General features: G+C 36.2%; 1 protein-coding gene and 1 non-coding gene across 2 annotated transcripts; both read left to right on the top strand.

The window, feature by feature from the left end:
* The first annotated feature begins 8901 nt into the window (after nucleotides 1–8901).
* Nucleotides 8902–10754, top strand: LOC112099700. Its single transcript, XM_024187142.1, has 5 exons — nucleotides 8902–9057; nucleotides 9109–9350; nucleotides 9618–9754; nucleotides 9840–10135; nucleotides 10509–10754. The coding sequence occupies exons 1-5, from the start codon at nucleotides 8902–8904 to the stop codon at nucleotides 10752–10754; spliced, it is 1077 nt and encodes a 358-aa protein (XP_024042910.1).
* An 11741-nt stretch (nucleotides 10755–22495) lies between these two features.
* Nucleotides 22496–22599, top strand: LOC112100537. Its single transcript, XR_002906905.1, has one exon. It is a non-coding gene; the product is annotated as a small nucleolar RNA R71 (small nucleolar RNA).
* The last annotated feature ends 988 nt before the right edge of the window (nucleotides 22600–23587 follow it).

The raw sequence follows: 23587 nt of genomic DNA, 5'->3' as shown, positions 1-23587 counted from the left end.
TTAATACCTATAATGTTTTTATTTTTTGTATATTTTTGCTAAGATTGATTCCTTTGATTTGTGTATTGTTCCTGGTTATTGAGCTGGTTTTATGGAATTTGGTTCATTGACTTGATTCTGTTGTTTTGATCTAAAAGTAGTTGATGATTGTGTGTGTAGCTTGAGATGGATGATGAATAAGATTGGTCATGTGATTTTTTTATGTGAATGAGATGTTATTTCAGCTTTTGATTGTAATGAAGATGAGCAGCAAAACAGCTATGAATGTTGAGCTTGTTTGAGGCTATATAAATAGCCAAATTCACTACCTGCAACAGTAATATTGGCAGTGTTCAGTATTTTTTTAAGCTTTTTTGGGTTAAATTTTGATTTGTGAATAGCAAAGACAAATTGATATTTTCGTAAGAATAGTATTCTTATTTGATACTGTTTATACATTTTGGCGCCAATTTTTACAGGAAGCTATTACCCAGCAGATCTTTGATTTTAATGGTCAAGGGTATCTTGGTCATTTAATTCAAACAACAAACAACTCAATTAACAGCGGATTAATGTCTATAAAAAAAAAAGGCAACGGACTAATGGCAGGGGAGGAAAGTGGAGATACGATAATACTTTCTATCAAAGTGGAGATATATGAAACCTTAGGGGAGGAAACTAGAAAATACCCATTATTGTCTAAGCATTTAGAGAAATAATTAATCCAAAAAGGTGCTATTTCCTAAAGATGAGATACTCGATTCAGTATGTTCCATCAGACAATTGCTCCACCATTACTCATTTTTGTGGATAAACTATCTCAATCTATTTATTTTTATTTTTAGGGAAATTATAAGCCATATACCTTTAAATGACACCCGTATCAAACGTTTGTGAACACTTTTGCCCTTGAAACTCAAAATAAGGTAAAAAGATAAATTTACCCCAAAAATTAACATAAATTTTCAATACACAATTTTTTTTTATTTTGTTATTAACAATACATTTTTTTGATTAAAAAATGAATTATTAATGGTACATATTATTAACAATTATCCATAAAAAATATTCATATTATACCATAAAAAATTATTAACAACATATTATTTACAATTATACATATTATACCATAAAAATTTCTAGTTGGAGCTTGGAGGAGTAGATTCGGTTGTAAAGTAGTTTTTTTAGCAATTATTAAAAATTATCCGATAAATGGGATGACATGTCATTTTTATCAATATATATTATATGACATATAATTTTTTACTAGGTAAATAGGATAACATGTCTTTTTTAATTAAAGTTTCGTCAATCTTAAAAGACTAAATTACCCTTATGATGTCAGCACTTGCAAACGGAAGTTAACGGATTGGTGGACGGCAGAAGTGTTTTGTCAGCTTAGGGTATACGAGTGATACACTTGAAAAGTGTTCACACACGTTTGATACAGGTGTCATTTAAGGGTATATGGCTGATAATTTCTCTTATTTTTATTTTGAATGGTGTGTATGTCAACATGGGATTCTTTTTCAGAGTACAAATACAGAATCTTATTGCTTGCCAATTGCGATATGCAACAATTATGTTGTTGAATTGGTATCAGTTAATTTTGAACATTCAATTAATCCTGTTAAAAGTTCTACGCGGTCATTATTCTTTGCCTTTGGTCTACTGTGTTACGTACTTTTGAAGGAATCAATTCACAAACTTTGGCCATATGGAACACTGTCGCTCTGTATATTAGGTTTTAACTAACTTCAGCTTCCCTAAAACTTACTGCCCCCTCAGCCAAGTTAACTGTGTTTTTTATCTTATTGGTTCTTCATTATTGAAGCTTAGTTGCTTTTTACTCCCAATTCTAAACACAATTTGAAGTTCAACGCTGGCTGTATCTTTCGCAGCATGTTTAGAAGGTAAAGTTTCTTTCTGCCTGCATTTTTCCTGTCGTCTTTCTCTCCTGTAACTTCTGTTTCATGCACGTTTATAGGGTAAACTTTATTATGTCTCTGCCTTGTTCTACTTGAAAAAAGACAACAATTGGCATCATTAGACCAAGACTGCACTCATAAGATCTGAAAAGAGACACAGAAAGCCAAATTGCAGCAAACAAACAATTAACAAAACAGATCAAGAAAAGAAGATGATTTTGATGGTTCAGCCACCAACTGGCCTAATTCCATGCAAGTAACAAATCGATTTAGTTATTGATTAAGCGATCTGAAGATTACAAGAATGCTAAAAACTTTACATAGAACAATTTATAATAAGAAATATCTCTATAATCCCTCTCTAAAGTCACGACGTGATCCATGAATTTATGCCGATAGCCAGCCTTTTATAGCTGAGGTCATTAAGCTCAGAAACTGATTTCAGCTCTCTCTAACACACTTAACAGAAGTTTGACCTGGTCAGCATAAGCGACTAACGTGCGTATCACATGTGACGACAAATTTGCCATAAAACCAAACTTGCATTGGACTTGAACGATTAAAGTGCAAAGCTCCACTAAACAAAGCGCAATCGTTTTGCACCTGCTTTTGATTAACCATCAAATACTTGTAATCATCTATGTTAATTATTGATTAACCATCACTACGCCTTAGACAGTTTGACACCAGAACATAATTAGTATGAAGCGCATAAATTTTAAAGTTCGATTCAGACATGGTTTGTTTTGAGTTTGTTAACGCTTCCTAGTGATGCATCTAGGAGTTCATTTTAGAAAATATATCATTAAATTAACCATCTTCACCATGGACCATTGTCTTCCCCCCCCCCCTCCTTTTTCGATCTAGATTGCCATTAATTGTGTGACCAACGTTTGTCTACGCTGTCATTGACTTATTGACCACATTGATAGTGTGTCATTTTGGGTACTGCAAAAAGCACAGCAACGATTAAAGAGCTGCTTCAAATAATTCATATTTCACTGCATACTTTTATTGAGTGAAGTGCTGCATAACCACTCCCACTTTATTAGAATCACCTGAAGAGGGTACGTGTTTGTGTATTTAGGACTATTTATAGTTTCTGGATGTTGGGAGTGTACGGCCTGCCCTTCTGTCATAACAATGGATTCAAAATGTATTTGAATTCCATTTATCATATTAATTATTCTATTCATTATTTTGTTTTTGCTTTTTCGTTTTCATTTTTCATTAATCCTCCCCTCATAAAATGAGGATATAGATATATTTAGCGGGATTGTCAATTTCCCATACTGAAATTAATATATACTACTTATTTCTTATTGTTTTTAAAATACTCAATGATCTCTTTGACCGCATAATTTTACAGTATTATCCTTATTTTCAAAAACATTTTTATTCATATTATTATAACAAAATATTTATAAAATAACAGAAAGTATAAGAATCTTATTATTAATCTTTTATTCACCTAATTTTTTTATTTTAATTTCTATTTATATAATTTATTGTAAAGTATATTTGGAAATAAGGGTAATATTATAAAATTATACTATCAGGAGGGTAATTTTCTATTACAAAAATAATAAGAGATAAGTAGTATATATTAATTTCAGTAGGGAAAATTGGTAATCTCTCATATATATATATGTGTGTGTGTGTGTGTGTGTGTGTGTGTGTGTGTGTGTTTGGTCAACTTTGATAGCATCAGCTAGGAAATATGTGTAAAATGATTATGTAATGGGAAATTGCCATTTTTCCACTTCGATGAGGGCAAAAAGTAAAAAATATTACAATACTTTGAAATGTACTATTTGTGTATTCGAAATTTCTAAATATACCATTTATAACACCTAGTCATATTCTCAAAAAAAAAGAAAAAAGAAAAAATTGCCATTAACATGTTAGAATATGGTACTGGATTTTTACAAAAAGATGATTTCGTCTTTGTAATTTAATGATGTAAAGCATTTTTCAGCATGGGCTAGATTTATGTGTATAATATGTTGTTTGAATCTCTTGACGAGGGGGACAATAGTCATTGCAAATGCATTGACAAATTTTGTGGTTCAGTGCCTCAAAAAACTGTTCGAATATTTTAAAAAGATTTCATAAATTTTTGAGGTATTATATGAAAGAGTTTGACAAAAAATTTGTTATGTTTTTTATCTCTATCATTAAGAAATTCAAAATAATATATTATACACCCAAATCTAACATCAAATTCGTAGCAAACTCACTGCAAAAGCAAAATCCCTAGAAGCAACTCCTATATCTTCATCAACCAACGACTTCAAAAGCATCCCATGATTTTTGTTGATAATTCATAGTTTCATGACTGCATATTTTAATTGAGTGAAGCCTTGTTTAAAATACCCATTCCACGATCTCAGTCCCACCACGCATTTTGTATAAAATTCAATTTGTTAGAATAATTAGAATCATCAGAAGAGGAAATATGTTTGCGTACTTAGGACTACATATAGTTCCTGAACGTTGGGATTTTACGCGTGCCCCTTGCCTCCATGTCAAAACAGTGGATTTAATTAAAGTGCATTTGAAATCCGTTAAGCATATTCTTCACTTCATTATTTTGTTTTTTTCTCTTTTTTTTCCCATTTTTCAATCCTATCTCATTTTTGGACGATATAGATGTATCTGTTTGATCAGTCCCGATCGGTTATATAAACAAATGTACCATTTGGAAATATCACATATTTTATTTCCCAATGCGATAAATTTTCTTCTCCATTGAAGGTTCTCTGGATGCTATAAACCAAAAAATGCAACATTTTGTTCTGTTTATAAATTGGGATTATTTGCTTCTGGCTGTCATTGACTCGTTGACCATTAGCAAAATAGCATTAGGTAGTGCCAGCTCTTTTCTTTTTTGTCTTTATCTTCTCTAATTCGAGCTACAAACCCATGTTCCGATGAAGTCCTTTTCCATCTCCTCTTCATTGTTTGGCTTCAATATTTTGGATTTGAATGGAATCACAATTTCTCACCCATTGCCATACAAAGTTTCGAATACTTTATGATATAAAAGTGTAAGTTCAAAAAATTAAAATAAAATTTAATAATATTATAAAAAAGTTTATATTTTACATCACCCAATTTTTGACAAAAACTCAAGTAGATATCACAAGTATCATAAGGTATTGAATGTTAACGCAGCACCAACATTTGAATTTTTCTACTTTTGCACCCAATTTTCAGCCAGAGTTAAAGTAAATAACTTTTAATTAATTTATGGAAAAATAATAATATGAGATCAATGGGTCCCATCAACATTTTCTTACCTCTTTAGTAAATTTTCTGCATATTTATTTTGCATGAACCTTAACATTGTATGTGAAAACTTTTCTGCATATTTATTTTGTCTACTCAGACAATATTTTGAAATTCATATTCAAGTAACATAAGGCAGCTTCCAAGAAATTACTGGGTGGACTTTAAAATGAGAAAAGAAATTAAATTTGTTGGACCACCATCATGAAATTTTAAATTTTTTGGACCACAATCTGCCTTTGTCTTTTCATCTGATTGCTAGTTACTCGATGACATTGACTGATCATTGACCATTTGGTGCTCTCTTCTCTTCATCTTATACTTCAACTTACCGTCATCAAATTAAACGGTCATTCTAGGCATCTTCATTGAAATTATTTTTTGCGACAATCCCATAATATACGGCAAATATCAATCACACAAAGCATACACAGATAAGTCAATATTTGCGGGGAAAGAAAAAAAAAATGTATTTCACTATTAAAGTAGGGAATACAAATATTGAAATATTTATCTCACAATCCAAATTCTTAATACAATCAAGTTCCCACATCACTCGAGAACATTTTAGTTATCTCAATTACTGGCCTATGAATTTTGCATCCAATTTATAGGCAAATCTAGATTTCAACGTCAAAAATAACGGAACAAAATCAGCTCTAATAGCTCGCAATTAAAGCATGCAAATCTTGACTTTTAGAATGCGAAGTCTCCGACTTTAGGCTTGGTGAAAAAGTGAACAACGAACATGGCTTGTTTCCAATTGCACGATAAAAAATTTGTAGTCGACTGTAACTATCGAAACGTGAATAACTAGAAATAGTGTAGATGGTGTATTTAAAGAAAAAATGTACTAAAAAATCTAAGTGTTGTATTGATGTACACGCGAGTTGTTAGTAGACACAATTGTTGTAGTTAATCGGACGACTCAATGTATCGGCTTTGATTGTGATCTGATGAGATGAAATTACAAATGTAATTGTCGGTGATAAAAGGATTTTTCTGGTCAAAATCTTCAAAAAATACGCCAAAATTTCCAGGGAAAATTTTAGTTATTTTTTTTCCCCCTTCAAAGGTATAGTTTGGGACAAGGAAAGTTTTTTCTCTTCAAAAGTAAATAGGAAAATTTTGATTTTTTGTCATCCACACCCAGGAAGGCTCAAGGAAAATAAGTAATCGTGAGTATGAGTCTATTGGAAAATATGTTGTGAGATTAATTGAAAATTTATTTATTTTTATTTTTATTATTTTCTTTAGTGACAGTGGCGAATAGTATTTTCACCTTTTTTATTATTAATTTTTGGCTATCATTCACTATTTCTTTCTTTTGGAAAACGCGGTTCAACAATAGCCATAAAGCTGCAATTTAAGGCCAGCAAAATTATTGTGGACGGTGCACAAGAGTAATAGAGTGTTTTAGTCTATTTAGTGTGCAAATAACCCAATGTTATAAGAGCTATGAATATATGTTGTATGTATTTGTAATATTTTTGTTTTGGGAGGGATTAAATTAATTTAAGAATTTAACTTAAATCTGGACATCAAAATATGACCATTTATGTCGTTCAATCAATTAACTCACGAATTTAGGATCAGACCCTTGGATTGTTTGTTGATTGGAGAGGCTAAAACTATGATTTGAGTGGGAAAGTAAAGCAATGGAGGAATATAAACGATCTATGACAAAGATCAATGAACAGAAGTGGAGATGAATAGTGAGCACGATTTAGGGTGCGTTTGGGATTGAAGTTGGACAACTGTAGCTTAAAAGCTACATTAGTAAAGTGTTTAGTAAATACTAGCTGCTGTAACTTGAAAGATATGTTGATATGATTTTTTACTTGTATAATAGAGAATCTATTATATCTTTAATAATTTTATCAAAATTATTATTTAAAATTTATATTTACTACATATTTTTAACTTTTATTTTATAGTTACAATTTTTTTTCTACAGCAAGCTACAACACCTCAATCCCCAACGCACCCTTAATGTTAAACTATGGATATGTTGACCTTACGGAATATGTCGTTGACAAAATTATGGAGTATTGATTTCTTGGGGATGAATGTGATTTGTGAGAATGGGGATGAATATTTTTTTATTTTTTTTTCAATTTCGGTTAGGAATTGTTATTACTACTATAATCGTTGAGGAATGAGGAAAAAGAGTTGGTATTCTTTCTCTCTTATTTTATTAAGTTTTAATATGTCATCTATGCTTTTGTTTTCTGAATCTTATTTTGTTAAAGTTTTACTATCAGATAATCAATTATCTCATACCTTAGATTGAATTAAATAAATTTTAAAATTTTGCTGCTTAGATTACAATCAAATTCTTAAGTTAAAATATCTCCGCCCCTTTGTTTTTTATCTTAAAAAAAACATTGTTAGTAAAAAATAAATAATTTTATTTTTACTAAAAATATAATATTTTTAGTCTTCTAATTTGTTTAATTTAAAAGTAACTCTGCTCGTGCACGACCAGGATTCCTCCTCAACAATTGAATTTGTAATTGATTGGGGATGATTTCGTGCTGCTCCTTCTAGATGTATCAGACCATAAGGCTTGCTGCTTTTCCTCTTTAAGCTCCTGCACACAAAAAAATAAGTCAGAGCACACCGGGGATTTTCCCAGCGTAAACCCTCAGACGCTCAAGTCAGCAATCTGGGTTTATTGTGGAAAATCCTTGCCATTAATCTGGTGGCTCTATCACTATTTCTAAAGTACTGTAATCTGTCTTAATTCTCCCAAGGTTTCAATAAGAATGCCCTCTGGATTTTCTTTTAGTTAATTTTTAGTGTCTTAGTGTCCAACCATTTTACCTTCTTTGATTGCCTCTTTTATAGTCTCCCTAAGAATTCGGCCCTCCTTGACTCATGTTCGCCATTATGCCAGAATCCTTGAACGTGGTGGTCGTAGCTAAGTGAGCTTTGTACCTGGGTTCTCATATAATAGCACATGTCCTGTTTAATTACTGTGGACTGGGTCTGCTGATTTAGCCCCCAACAGGAAATGTTCTCGATGCCTAGCAAGGAACCTGCTCGTATTATAGTCCCAACATATGGTCTCCTCATAGACGAGGAGAAGACTCCTGCTCTCGAACATCACATTGTTCATCGCTTACGAGAAGGTCAACTCCTGGGTTGGGTATGGCAGATCACGCTATAATATCCTCCCAAACACCGGTCCCCCAGCTTTTGGCATTGGTAATGCAATGGATCAATACTAGAAACTTAATAACCTTAGTTTGCTCGCAGTATATTTCGATCTCTTGATGTTGGGAGGAGGATCTGCTCACTTTCTACATTCACTCCCCTTTTCAGCTCCTAACAATCATTTCCCTGAAGAATCGAATCGTAATTGAATGCAGGTGAGGTGGCAGGAATTTATCCATTCGTTCAAAATTCAAACCGACAGTTATGAAACCCTCGAAGTGTGCGTCGCTAAATGCCAATAAACCAAGGGTTTTCACATTACTTGGGAACCCTAACTCTCAAAGGAAATTTTCCTCCTTTAGTCTTCTTTTCACCCCCGGTGCCCGAGTGATCTTTCTCCCCCGAAGTTGAAGTCACTTTTCTTACCTCTGTCTTAGTGTGCCACTGTTCCAAGTATTATTTTCTCTTCTTCAATCTTGGATAATTGTCATTTTTCTTGGGTTGAGTGCCGTTTAGTTGTGTTGTTCTAGGTATAGTTTAGGAAATGTCAAAAAGCAAGGAAAAGGTAATCGAGATTGATGACGACGAACTAGATTTCCTCCTTGGTCTACTTGCAGAGCCCGCTTTCGACCCCAGGATCCCCTTAGAGCCGGTAGCACCCTCTAGTGTTAGGAGTAGTGCCAGGAGGATGTCTCCTGAAGTAACCACCTCGCCTAGCAACAGTGATGATGAGGGATCTTCTGGCTAAAAGAAAACCATAAATGGGCACCCAAGTGAAGAATCTGGTGAAGCATCCTCACCAGAACTAGCTCGACCAGAGAAAAAGAGGAAGTTGAGTGGTATAACTCTAGCCGAGCATTACCCTGTTGACCTTATGACCTATTTAACCACAGTAGACGACCTTGAAGAGCTTCAAATCATTTACAAGATATCTGGTGGCATAGAGCTTAGAATTCCCGGGAAAAAAGATACTCCCAGTCGACCTCCCAAGGGGTTAGTTACTTTGTTTTTAGAAAGCTTTAAATTGGGAATGAGGCTTCTTTTGCAACCTTATTTCATCCAAATGCTTAGTGGACTACATATAGCTCCTAGTCAACTTAATCCTAACGGATGAAGGGTTCTCTCTAGTCTGTTCGTTCTGTGGGATAGATATGGTCAGAGTGAGCCTACAGTTGATGAGGTCTCAAACACCTATATCAGCTAAAGAGCAGCCCTAAAAGATGACGGACAGTACTATTTCATGTTGAGTACCAAGGCCAGGAAACCTATAACTGATCTCCCAACAGGTGGTGGTGGGAATTGGAAGAGGAAATTCTTTTTCACTGGGGGTCCTTGGGGTCAAGTGGCATATACTGATGGAGGAAACGTTTACATTCCCTCTCGTTTCATAGTTCCATGTTGCCTGCTCTCCTTAGATGTATTGCACCCTTAGCTGTCCTAGTGACATAATTGTTTTTATCATGGTCTTTGCTTGTGTTGCAGGTTCTTGGGGTGTACATCACGGCCTTAAGCCTAAATTACGGAAGCGGGTTAAGACTGCATTAGTGAATTCTTACTCGTGTAGAGACATGTTGTCTACTTGCAGCCTGGTCGAATCTTGCCTAGTATCCGACGCTTATGCTATGGAGGATGTTGTGATCGGGGCTTTGAGCAAAAAATGTTCTCGCCCTAATGTTCCTAAGGGAGGTGGCAGCAAAGAGGTTCCCCTGGAAAACGGGTCAATACTGCAGAGTGAACTTCCCCTTTCAAGAAATTGCCACCTCCTCCTCCAACGGCTGGTGAAGCTAATGGGGCTACAAGCAGCGCTAGTCCCGCTACTCTCCCTCCCCCAGCAAGACCAAAACATCGATTGCCAAAAGACCGACTAAAGTACCTGACTCCTTACTCAACGAGTTTTCTAAGCTCATGAGCAAAAAGGATTTGGAGGACTTTGATGGCAGTACCCTTGGCGAGCTGGTTGGGCGTATGCAATTTAGCACTTTCCATCTGGGTTGTATGGCTACCTACTATTAGGCAAAGGTCGACCGCTATAACCGTAAGATAAAAGAGGACATTCAATCCGCTAAAAGTAAAATTGACGCTGTTGAGAAAAAAGCTAGAGATCTTATTCCCAAGAACTTAAAATTGATAAAGTAGGCCTTCTTTGCCCAGGCGAAGGCTATCACTCTTGAAGAAGAGTTGAGTAAGGATAAGGAGGATTTAGAGGCACAAAGGGTTTCCTATGAGACTCTACTGGAGTCACTTCATGCCTCTCACCAGACTCAGATCGAGAACTTGGAGAAGGAGGTCGATAATCAATACGACGAGGGACTCAGGTATTCCTATCAATGCATCATGGCCGTTCTCAGGAAGCAGCACCCTGGTTTGAAGATGGATGAGCGTTGCTGGCATAACTGAATACATGAACGAGGAGGCGACAAAAAAAAGGTGGGGAAGAGCTGGAGCCAAACGTAACGAAGGAGGTGACCTCCCGTCCTCGTCCTACTCCTACTGATGCTGCCGAGGCCAGCACCCCCCGCCAGGCATAACTGGCGAGGCTCCCCCTACTCCCCAAGTTGACCACCCAGTAGATGATCTGCTTACTGACCTTCCATCCTCTTGAATGTATCACAAGTTTCTATTATAGACGTTGTATGTCCAGTTTGTTGACTATTTACTATTGCTGCCAAATTATTAATGACATTCCTCAGTTTATTTGCTCTTTCTCTCTTTTTTATTTTTTATTACTGTTGGAGGATTGCAACATTATGTCCTAGATCGAGTAGGATCAGCGATTTTCACTAAAAGAATGCTCGTTTAACTTTGAAATCTTCTTTCAAACATTTGATTGCCTATTCGCAATTACTTGGTCAAAACGCTTCGCCTTAGGAACCTTTTGGAACAATTGAACATTTCTCGCTATTCTTTGGCCGAGCATAATCACACATATTTGAACTTCTTGTCTCGCTATTGAATTAGCTCAAGACTTCAAACTCTTTGCTTTGCTTTGGAAGCTTTTTCAGGCATTAGACTATCTGCTGGCCAATATGTGGTTAAGCGGATTTTGTGAGCTTGGCTTTGGGTCTCACTTATGATAAGGCTTTGAGATCCTGAAGCTTTTACTTACCTTATGAATTTTATTGAATTTATGATTGTCTACTCGCTTTCACTTGGTCGAGCAGATTCTGGCAAGCTTGGCCTTTTGTCTCGCCATCGAGCAGGCTTTGAGACTTTGAAGCCTTTGTATGCCTTAGAAACTTTATTGAATTTATGATTGTCTGCTCGCCTTCTCATGGTTGAGCAAATTCTGGCAAGCTTGGCTTCTTGTCTCACTATCGAGCAGACTTTGAGACTTTGAACCCTTTGTATGCCTTAGAAATTTTCCTTTTTTTTTTTTTTTACATCAGTGCTAGTTGAATGAAATTCCTTCAAACTTCATTGATCACTGAGCTCGTCTTACGTGAAATTGATTGAACAAGAAAAACAAATAGCAACAGAAATAAACAGAAATAACTCTAAGTACTACTAGGTCTTACTGAAAATATTTTTTGAGATGAGCTGCATTCCATGGTCGCTTCACCTCGTGTCCATCCGTGCGAACGAGCTTGTAGGCTCCGAGTCTGACCACCTACTTGACTCTATATGGCCCTTCCCAGTTAGGACCGAGTACACCTTGTGTCGAGTCTTTAGTGTTCTCATTCACCTTTCTAAGCACCTAATCGCCCACCCTAAACTGTCGTACACTCACTTTCTAGTTGTAACAGTGAGCTACCCTTTGCTGGTAAGTAGCTAACCTCTTCGATGCTACCTCCCTCTTCTCAGTCAATAGGTCCATATTTAAATATACCTGGTCGTTGTTATCACTGTTGTGCAAATTTTAATGTACTCGCAAGCGCACGAATCTATTGTAGTATAGACTAATGGTGACGAGTGTCGATCCCACGAGGAGGTGGATTTTAATTGTATGTAGAATTAATTTTGTAAATGGGTTGTTGGATTTATGGTGGAAATGATTTGGAATATGCTAAAACTTAAATTAAAATGGCGAGAATAAATTCTACACCTCATCAGTCAATGCCACATCATCGGTCAATGCCACGTCATCATCCGTCTATGCGATCTGGATCCGTATCAACATGCATCATGGGCTAAATAATCCGTATTAATGCCAATTAAATCATGAGGGGGGAATCCACACCTCATGAACCACGCTCTAATCAATATGGTGCTAAGGGCTTATCGTGCCAAATAATAATAACCTTGTACTAGAGGGCCGGTGAAACCAAGGCGGTACTAGACAAGATTAGTATTATTTGTCGACGAGAAGTCAAAACATCCACAAAAACTAGAGGGGAAGAGAAAATAAATTTACCAAATTAAGCCCATGACACATGTTGAGACTTCACCTTCAACCCAAGCTTGAAAGAAAATTAGCCACTCATAATTGAACTAGGGGCAAAATGGAAATTTATTAAAATACGAAGAAAATACAAGATGGAGAGGGAATTACAGAAAATGGATCCCAACAATGGATTCAGAGATATCAAATTAGGGGGGAGAGGCCCCCTTTTTATAGATACATGGAGTAAATCATGGCCATCGGATTAAAAACAGTTTGGACGCTCAGGATTGCGCCACGTCATCAGTCAACAGTCCACGGTTTGACCACGCGGATGAACAGTAACACGGTTTGACCCGGATGAACAGTAACGCGGTTTGACCCGGATGAACAGTAACGCGGTTTGGTTGAAAATAATCCTGTGTGATGCATGCACCGTACGCGAGATTTTTCGTCCACTGATATGCTGCCACGTCACCATCAACAGTACATAAGAATTTTAGTCCAACAGGATCGTGACACCTCATCAGTCAATGCCACATCATCGGTCAATGCCACGTCATCATCCGTCTATGCGATCTGGATCCGTATCAACATGCATCATGGGCTAAATAATCCGTATTAATGCCAATTAAATCATGAGGGGGGAATCCACACCTCATGAACCACGCTCTAATCAATATGGTGCTAAGGGCTTATCGTGCCAAATAATAATAACCTTGTACTAGAGGGCCGGTACCGTACACGTGAATAGTACCGTACATGTGAATAGTGCCATTTTTCCTTTTATGCTCCTCCTAAGGTTTTTGACCGTCCTGAGTTCAAAAGTGATGTCCGTTTTGCCGTCTGATTTCTCCTTTATTGTGAAATGACTATAATGCCCCTAAAATACATAAAATACTTAATTAAAATAAAACACATGTAATTAAATCACAAAAAGGTTAAATACATAAAAGTAAGGGTTGTTAGTAAGACTTGAAATGTAAAATGACGGTTTTCTCCTTTATAAATATGCATTTTCTAACACTCAACACACCCCCCAACCAGCTTATTGCTAGTCCCTAGCAAATAAAGCAAAAACAAAATTCAAATTCAAAATATTGTTTTTTTTTTTTTAATAGAAACACTCGTATTTATTCCGTCAGATTAATGATAGCAATCAAATAAAAGTATAAGCATTATCTCCAGTCTAAAGCAACATCACACCCACATCAACCATCCACATGAATTAGCCCAGTAGACTTTGTTATAGCTACTTTCAAGAATGACATGTCAAACCCCAAAATCTCACTGGAAGTAGTGACACTCTCACAAATAAATTAAACCCAATAAAAATAGTCACTCCAATGAATGGTAATTGAGAGAGAAAATAATAAAGAAGTGATATCACATGCTCTCACCAAGATGAAATAAATATGCCCTCAGCTTAGAAATAATACGATCTCAAGTCAAATAAAATGTAAGTCAACCCACTTTATTTATCTTTTTTTTTTTTTAATTATGCATCACTACATCTTTTTAGCCCATATAACTAGCTTCTACTTCGAATTATAGTTCCCTAAAATCAAGAAGGACTTTTATTAGGACGTAACGTAGGTTAGGGACATGGTTAACAAAGAAGGGAAATAAGGAAAACAAAGTGTATGTTTGAGAAAAATGCAGAGAATTTTTTTTTTTTTTTTTGGAAATTGCAAGGTGGATTTCACCTATTATTGTTATTTTTATTCTTTTGAAACAACAACTTTTGTTTTGTTGTTTTTTTTTTTTTTTTTTGCTATAACTTCACTGAACAACATAATTATTTACATTTTCTCAAACATAAATAGGTGATGGAACTTATAAGATATCGGGTAATACTCCAAATCGGAGTGGGTCAAGATGATAAGTTGACAAAGAAAATTTTTTTTTTTTTTTTTTTTAAAGGCTCAAAAGGGTTAACTATGGATATTTAATAAAAGGGATGGCTAGAAAGGCTCAAACGGATCAAAGATGGCCTTTCCATCGTCTTTTAGGGCTCTAAATAACCTTCCATATCTACTAGTTAGATGGGCCTCCAAATGTAGCAACACACTTTTTTTTTTCTTTTTTTTATTTTTATTTTTATTAAGGGTTAACTCAAAAGAAATCTAGAGATCGTGTATACAATAATAAACTGTTAAGCTGTATAAAGAATGGGCAAAATGGTTACTCTCCAAGAAAAATGATAGGCTCAAAAACTCACTTGGTACTTATTATGACATGTTCATTCCTTCAAGCAACTCATATATGTCTCCGACATCAACATGTAGAGTAGCAAACATAATGTAACATCACTTAAGACCAAAGATAATACAAATACTAAAATTTAAAATTAATCATGTCACCCAATGTTAAAACAAATCACACAAATTTTTTTTTTTTTTAAACAACATTCTACCCCCCAACCTATTCTAAACATGAAAGGAAAATATGCATGCAGAAATGTGAAAATGATGCATAAAAACTAATTAGAAAAGTTACATGTAAAATGATAGAAAACGAAAATAATTTTTTTATTTATTTATTTTTTTTTTAAAGAAGATGCGTTTCTAGAGGAACTACACTCCATATTCAGCCATCTTCGACTCAAAAGTTGGAAAATGTATATTGATAGAGGAGAAATTAAAAAGAAGAAAAATAAACATAAACATATAATAAAGAAAAAGAAAATGTCTGAAATTTTTTTTTAGTTTTTTAATTTTTTTTTTTACGATGAAGATGCGTTTCTAGAGTCACTACACTCCATATTCAGCCATCTTCGACACAAAAAGTTAGCAACAGTTAGTTTCTACAACAAAAATTAGTAAAAACTTAACCAAAATTCCACAATTGTTGACTATTCCCTCCCCCCAACCAGAACGAAACATTGTCCTCAATGTTTGAAAGGAAAGAAGTAGAGTTTAGAAGACATCACCTGGGTGGTGCAACACAGAAAACAATATTTACAAGCGGAGAGTTAAATCTAATTTGTACTTCTTACTGCGGCTACTGTTACCATCATTATTTGGGCGCTCCAACACAAAGGTCCAGGGGTTTGGCTCCGGTTTATAAGCTTGTAACAGATCAAGTAGCTCATTAGCAGTGTGAGCACAAATAAAGAGTTTTTTCACATTAGCGGGAATGAAATAGTTTTTTATTGCATGGTTAAGAAATGCGATAAAGCCATCATAAAAGTTATTGACATTTAACAAATCGATGGGTTTTTTGTGGATGTGCAGATGGGCCCAAGATGCTAGCGTGATAAGTGCCTCTAGTGTTGCAAGATCTCCTGGAAGGAAAATAAAAGCATCAGCATGATTAAGCATTTCAGTTATTCTTTCTTGCATACCTGAGACGACTAACTCTTCTCCAGTTGATGAGTCAGACGAACTGCCCAATGGTTTTAGAACTCTTGGGATGATGCCTAACACCTGACTTCCTCTGATAAAAGCTGCTTCTGAGACCATTTTTGATAATCCTCGGTTACCTCCTCCATACACCAAGTGTAATTTTCTCTCTGCTATACGTCGACCAAGATCTATGGCTGCCTCAACGAACTCTTTATGTTTGCCATATGTAAATCCAGAAAGCACACAAATGTTCTTGAATTGTCTATTGGGAGTAGCTGCCATTGTGATACTTCGCAAAAATAATTTGTGAGTGATTGACAAAAAAGAAATCACATTTAAGAGTCTTGGTGATAGTGGGTCATGGTTGTGTATGAGGTAATATGTCAGTGTCAAATAACGCGTAAAGCACGTGGCTCGCAAGTAAAAAAGAAAACAGTAAAAAGGAAAAAGCAAACAGTAATAAAATTATTAAAGACAATAATGCAAACAATAAGACAATAGTGAAATAAAATAACAATAAAGTAAAAGGATATTTACAGGTAGTTGCGACTGTGGCTCACATCTTCCTCTGGTTTTACGTCCAGAAACGGCTTGAACGCCCTCTATGGGTCGAGGATAGGCTTCCTATCCAGTTTTCTTATAAACTGGCAAACAGGGTCGTTTATAGTCAGATTCCCGAGACTATATCGGGCATGCTCTTTCTGGAATAATGGCCATAACTGGAGAATCGCTCCTTGCACATATCCACTGGGATGCGTTTCAAGAGACAAAAGGATATCATCCAATGACTCTTTATTCAAGCCATCCCTAATGAATTGAATCTTATCTTCCCTGTTATCAGACACCATTCCTAAAGAACATGGGTTTTTATTGCAACTCATTCTGGCACACTTATGACAAGCAACATAAATTCTTCGAGCTCGTCGTTTTCTTGCATAATTTCCTTTACCACAACCAGGCATGTATGCAATAAATTTTGGAGGTAACTCACCTGCCGATCGTACTTTCGCTTCGATTAACCAACGGATGTCAGCAGGTATGTTATTCCTCATGAGTAATCGCATGCGTTCGGACCGAGCTTTATAAATCGTAAGGAGGGCATTTTGAGGAAGTGAAGGGAATCGCTTGTGAAGCTTCGCTAGAATCTCGTTTCTGTCCATACCTTCGCCTCAGAATATCAGTTATTATGGGAAACTGAAGTAACCGACTTGATTGTCACGGAGTACCGTTATCCGCCACTTCACCGGGGTAACAAACTAAAGCACACAAACAGAAAAACAATTTAAAACACACAAAGAAAATTAAAATCGTCCTCTTATTGAATTTACCTCAAGCTCCAACTGGATGTCGTAAACACTTCTCTCAATGTCTCTGAGTTGGTGTTCTAAACCCTCAACATAGGCTACTAACTCTGGTGGTTGTAGAGCCCAAATGCGTTGTGTTTTACAAAATTGAATCTGCCTTTTGAGATGAGTTTTGACACGTTGAAGTGGTTTAAGAATGTTCAGGAGGAACGGTCTAAGTATGAGACTCATGATTAAAAATGATAAGAGAAAACTTAATGGTAAAATAAACACACTTATGCAAAAACAATTTCAATTAGCAAAAGAATAGTAATAAAAAGAAAGAAAGAAAAATCAAATCAACGAAAAGAAAAAAAATCAATTCAAATTTGGTGGGTCACTCAAATTTATTTCGGTGTCTTCTTCATGTGGTTGGTACTCTAGATATGGCTTTAATCTTTGACCATTAACTTTAAACGTGACACCGTTCTTTGGGTCTTTAATTTCAATTGCCCCATGTGGAAAAACAGTATGAACAATAAAGGGACCAGACCAACGAGAGCGTAACTTACCTGGGAATAGGTGCAAGCGAGAATTGAATAAAAGCACTTTCTGACCTGGAACGATTTTCTCATAATTTGCTTATCATGGAAGACTTTCATTCGTTGCTTGTAAATCTTGGCATTTTCGTATGCATCATTGCGAATTTCTTCAAGTTCTGCCAGCTGTAATCTTCTTTCTGAGCTGGCTTGCTGCATGTCAAAATTGAATTTCTTGATAGCCCAATATGCACGATGCTCGAGTTCCACAGGTAGGTGGCAAGCTTTTCCATACACTAGCCTGTAGGGTGACATCCCAATCGGGGTCTTGAAAGCCGTTCTATATGCCCATAAGGCATCATCAAGTCTTAATGACCAATCTTTTCTGTCCGGCCTCACCGTCTTTTCTAATATGTGCTTTATTTCTCGATTGGATATCTCAACTTGGCCACTGGTTTGCGGATGATACGGAGTGGCCACTTTGTGTGTGATTGAATACTTTGTCAAAAGAGCTTTGAATGCTTTGTTACAAAAGTGGGCACCACCATCACTGATTATCGCTCGTGGGAATCCAAAGCGTGAAACAATGTTGCTTTTCAAAAATGCTATCACCACCTTGTGATCATTGGTCCTACATGGAATTGCTTCTACCCATTTCGATACGTAGTCAACAGCAACCAATATGTATTGATGGCCAAAAGACGGGGGAAAGGGTCCCATGAAGTCGATACCCCATACGTCAAAAATCTCAACCACTAAAATTGGATTTAGTGGCATCATGTTCCTTCGTGTAATGCTCCCCATTCGTTGACACCTATCACATGAAGAACAGAAAGTGTAAGCGTCTCGAAATATAGATGGCCAATAGAAACCACATTGTAAAACTTTAGTCGCTGTTTCCTTAGCACTGAAATGGCCTCCACAAGCTTGTTCATGGCAGAATGAAAGGATATTCTGAATTTCACTTTCTGGGACACATCGTCTAACAATTTGGTCTGCACAATACTTGAATAAATATGGGTCATCCCAAAAGAAATTCTTTATCTCTGCAAAGAATTTAGCCTTGTCTTGCTTGGTCCAATGCTCTGGAAGTTTACCTGTAACAAGATAATTAACTATATCAGCATACCAAGGTAATACTTCCACATTCATTAATTGTTCATCTGGAAATGACTCATTCAATGGTAATGATCCTGTAATTGTGTCAAAATGGAGACGAGAGAGGTGGTCCGCCACAACATTCTCTGTGCCTTTCTTATCTTTGAATTCCAAGTCGAACTCCTGTAAAAGTAACACCCAACGAATTAGTCTGGCTTTTGCATCTTTCTTTGTGAGAAGATATTTAAGAGCAGCATGATCCGTGAATATAATTATTTTACAACCAATGAGATATGATCGAAATTTTTCTAATGCAAACACTATTGCTAGCATTTCTTTTTCAGTAGTTGAATAGTTCAACTGTGCATCATTCAATGTCATACTAGCATAGTAAATAACGTGGGGAATTCGATCAACTCTTTGTCCTAATACTGCTCCTACTGCATAATCAGATGCATCACACATGAGCTCAAATGGTAAGCTCCAGTTCGGGGGCTGAATGATGGGTGATGATGTCAACAAATGCTTTAATTTTTCAAACGCAACAAGACATGAATCATCAAAGACAAAAGGTACATCCTTAGCAAGTAAATTGCATAAGGGTCTAGAAACTTTGCTAAAATCTTTAATGAAACGTCTATAGAACCCAGCATGCCCAAGGAAAGATCTTACTTCTCTGACTGTTTTGGGTGGAGGAAGATTAGAAATGAGATCCACCTTGGCTTTGTCAACCTCAATACCTTTGCTCGAAATGATGTGACCGAGAACAATACCTTGTTTTACCATAAAATGGCATTTCTCCCAATTTAAGATCAAGTTCTTCTCAATACATCTCTGCAGAACTAGTGTTAGATGATGTAAACATTGATCAAACGAGTCACCAAAGACAGAGAAGTCATCCATAAAGACTTCAAGGAATCGTTCAACCATATCAGAAAAAATGCTCAACATGCATCGTTGAAATGTAGCAGGTGCATTACATAATCCAAATGGCATTCTCCTATATGCAAATGTGCCAAAAGGGCAAGTGAAAGTAGTTTTCTCTTGATCTTTTGGTGCTATGGGAATCTGATTATATCCTGAGTAGCCATCTAGAAAGCAATAAAATTCATGGCCTGCTAATCTATCAAGCATTTGATCAATAAATGGTAAAGGAAAATGGTCTTTACGTGTGACAGAATTCAACTTCCTATAATCAATACATACACGCCATCCTGTAGTTACTCTAGTGGGTATCAATTCATTATCAGCATTCGTAACTACTGTGATTCCTGACTTTTTGGGGACAACTTGCACAGGACTGACCCATGAACTATCAGAAATGGGGTAAATGATACCTGCGTCTAATAGCTTAAGGACTTCAGTTCTAACAACTTCTTTCATGTTAGGATTTAACCGACGTTGCATTTCCCTAATAGTTTTAGCATTTTCATCAAGGTGAATGTAATGCATGCAGTCTACTGGGTTTATACCTTTAATGTCTGCTATGGTCCATCCTAATGCCCCTTTGTGCTCTTTTAAAACATCCAACAACTTACCTTTTTGTTCATCATTAAGAGATGATGAGATGATTACCGGCAGAGTACTTTCTTTTCCCAAAAATGCATATTCCAAAGTGTTGGGCAATGGTTTGAGCTCGAGTTTCGGTGGTGATTCTGATGATGGGATGAGTTTCTTCTCTGATGGTGCTAGTTGTTCAACTCTTGACTTCCATTTATTAGTATCCATAGATGGTGCTGAGTCAAGCAGGGCGTTGACCTCATCGACTGATCTGTCAATATCAAAATCCAAACCAAAGTGAGTTAAAGATGTTTGTAAAGGATCATCACTAAGGTTTGAAAGAAAAGTATCATCAACTAATGCTTCAATTAAATCCACATCAACAATTCCATCATCTGCACTGTGAGGTTGTTTGGCAATGTTGAAGATGTTCAGCTCCATAGTCATGTTGCCGAAGGACAACTGCATATTTCCAGTCCTACATTGAATGTGAGCATCCGCAGTTGCCAAGAAAGGTCGGCCTAGGATAATGGGGATGTGCTTCCTTGAATCCTGTATTGGTTGAGTGTCAATTACAATGAAATCAACAGGAAAATAAAACTTGTCTACCTGGATAAGCACGTCCTCCACAATACCACGAGGTATTTTTGTGGACCGATCTGCAAGCTGTAACACCACTGGAGTTGGGTGTAATTCTCCCAATCCAAGTTTCACAAATACTGAATAAGGCAACAGATTTACACTAGCTCCTAAATCCAACAAAGCATTCTCAATTGTGTGGTTCCCTATACTACATGAGATAGTGGGGGAGCCTGGGTCTTTGCATTTTAAAGGAATTTTATGTTGGAGTATAGAACTAACGTTTTCTGTTAAAAATGCCTTCTTTTGAACATGCATATTTCTCTTTTTAGTACAAAGGTCTTTAAGAAACTTGGCATAAGATGGAACTTGTTTAATAGCATCAAGCAAAGGGATGTTAACACTTACCTGTTTGAAGATTTCAAGAATCTCACCTGTGGATTTTCCCTTTTTTCCTTTAGCTAACCTTTGAGGAAATGGAGCTTTGGGAACGTATTCTCGTGGGTTAGTTTCTTCTTTCTCCTCCGGTGATGAGTCCTCAACATTCACAGGTACAATTTGATTTTCTTTTGTCACCGGCATCTCCACTTTGTTGTCGACTTCTTTTCCTTTTCGCAAGGTCATTACTGCTTTGACCTCTCCATGCTGCTATGGTGAACTGGTACTTGCTTCATGCACTCCTTTAGGGTTAGGCACTGGTTGACTTGGAAACTTACCTTTCTCAACGGTCATTGCCAAGGTCTGAACTGAAGAAGCAAGTTGTCCCACTATCTTCTCGAGGCTTGAAACTGATTGAGCTTGTGAGTTGAAGCCTGCTCTCAACTCATTTCGTAGTCCATCAATGGTGCGGTTCTGTTGCTCAATCGTAGAGTGAGTAAGATTCTTGAGATTCTGGAATGAATCCTCCCATGGTCTAGGTTGAGAGTAGTTCTGGTTCTGATTGTATGGTCTAAATGGGGGCTGAGAGGCTTGAGGATTTTGAGAAATTTGTTGCATTGGTGGAGCTGGAGCTGGAGCTGCTGGTCCATTCTGTTGGAATCCTTGAGACCATGAAAAATTGGGGTGGTCTCTCCATCCAGGGTTATATGTGTTGGAGTATGGGTTGTAATTTAATGGCTTTCTCATTACACCTATGGCATTGGCTTGATCTGAGTATGAGTCATGGTCATGTGGTTATGTTGATTTCGCAGTTGATAACGATGCTATTTGTCGAGCAAGACCTTCAACCATCTCCTTGACTTCTTTGATTCCCGAAGTTGATTCGCCAATTTGAACCTCATTCACTCCTTTAATTCTTCTAGTATTCCTGAGTGATCGACTCCATTGTTGGGAATTATCTGCTTGTCGCTGGAAGAATTCCCAAATTTCTGATGCACTTTTTGACATTAGCTCTCCTCCACTTGTTGCCATTAGCCATTCTTGCACATTTGGTAGTAATCCCTCCAAAAAGTATTGACATTGGTGCCATTTCTCGTACCCATGATGTGGACACTTCAAGAGTAGCCCATTGAATCGCTCCCACGTTTCGAAAAACTGCTCGTCATCTCTCTGGGTAAACTCCGAGATTTCCCTGTGAATAGCATTGGTTTTATGCACTGGGAAATATTTATTTAAAAATTTAGTTACCATTTGTTCCCATGATGAAATGCTATTAGCAGGCAAAGCCATGAACGAGCTCTATCCTTTAAAGAAAATGGGAATAATCTGAGTTTAACATCATCTTCTGAAAAATTTTCATATTTAAAAGTTTGACAAATGGCATGAAAATCATTCAGATGATTATATGGATCCTCATTTTCTAGGCCATAAAATGTGGGGAGACAATTTAGCACACTAGGTTTTAATTCAAAGCTCCTAGCAGCTACATTTGGGTATCTTATGCATGATGTGCTCAAATTAGCTAAGGGACTAAAATAGTCCTTAAATGGCCTCTCCTGTGGTGCTTGTAAATCCATTTTATTTTTAATTTGTTTGTGTGTGCGAAGTGTTTTTTCTAATTCAAGGTCTATAGGTTCAAGATTAGGTAATAATGACCTACGACCATGCATGCAAAACAAATAAATAAATAAAAAAAGGATGAGAACAAAACAAATAAAAATAAAGAAGAGGGAGAAATTACGATACTAACCTTATTGCGCTATTAAAACCTTTCTATAAAAATACACAAAAACAAATACGTGAAAGAAATTAACTAAAAATTAAATTAATTAAAATAAAATTACAACGAAAAATAAATTGAAAAATAAATTACAGAATTTTAAAGAAGAGAAAAAATAAAAGAAATACTAACCTTTAAATGTAGATTCACTCTTTTTTTCTTTTTTTTTTTATAATAAATAAAAAATACAAGAAAACAAATAAAAGAAATTATTCACAAAAATTAATTCTATTAATTAAAATTACTTACCTCCCCGGCAACGGCGCCAAAAACTTGTTGTGCAAATTTTAATGTACTCGCAAGCGCACGAATCTATTGTAGTATAGACTAATGGTGACGAGTGTCGATCCCACGAGGAGGTGGATTTTAATTGTATGTAGAATTAATTTTGTAAATGGGTTGTTGGAT

This window comes from Citrus clementina, unplaced genomic scaffold (genome assembly GCF_000493195.1).
Source record: "Citrus clementina cultivar Clemenules unplaced genomic scaffold, Citrus_clementina_v1.0 scaffold_3, whole genome shotgun sequence".
NCBI classification, from domain to species: Eukaryota; Viridiplantae; Streptophyta; class Magnoliopsida; order Sapindales; family Rutaceae; genus Citrus; species Citrus x clementina.
The sequence above is the reverse complement of the archived record's forward strand: the minus strand, read 5'-3'. Positions and strand labels throughout refer to the sequence as shown.

Excerpts from the sequence above, each read along its gene's own strand:
- LOC112099700 (XM_024187142.1), top strand. The coding sequence starts at position 8,902 with ATGTCAAAAAGCAAGGAAAAGGTAATCGAGATTGATGACGACGAACTA. Across the intron at positions 9,755-9,839 it reads CTCTCGTTTCATAGTTCCAT|GTTCTTGGGGTGTACATCAC; the intron begins GTTGCCTGCTCT and ends CTTGTGTTGCAG. Across the intron at positions 10,136-10,508 it reads ACCTCCTCCTCCAACGGCTG|GCGAAGGCTATCACTCTTGA; the intron begins GTGAAGCTAATG and ends TTCTTTGCCCAG.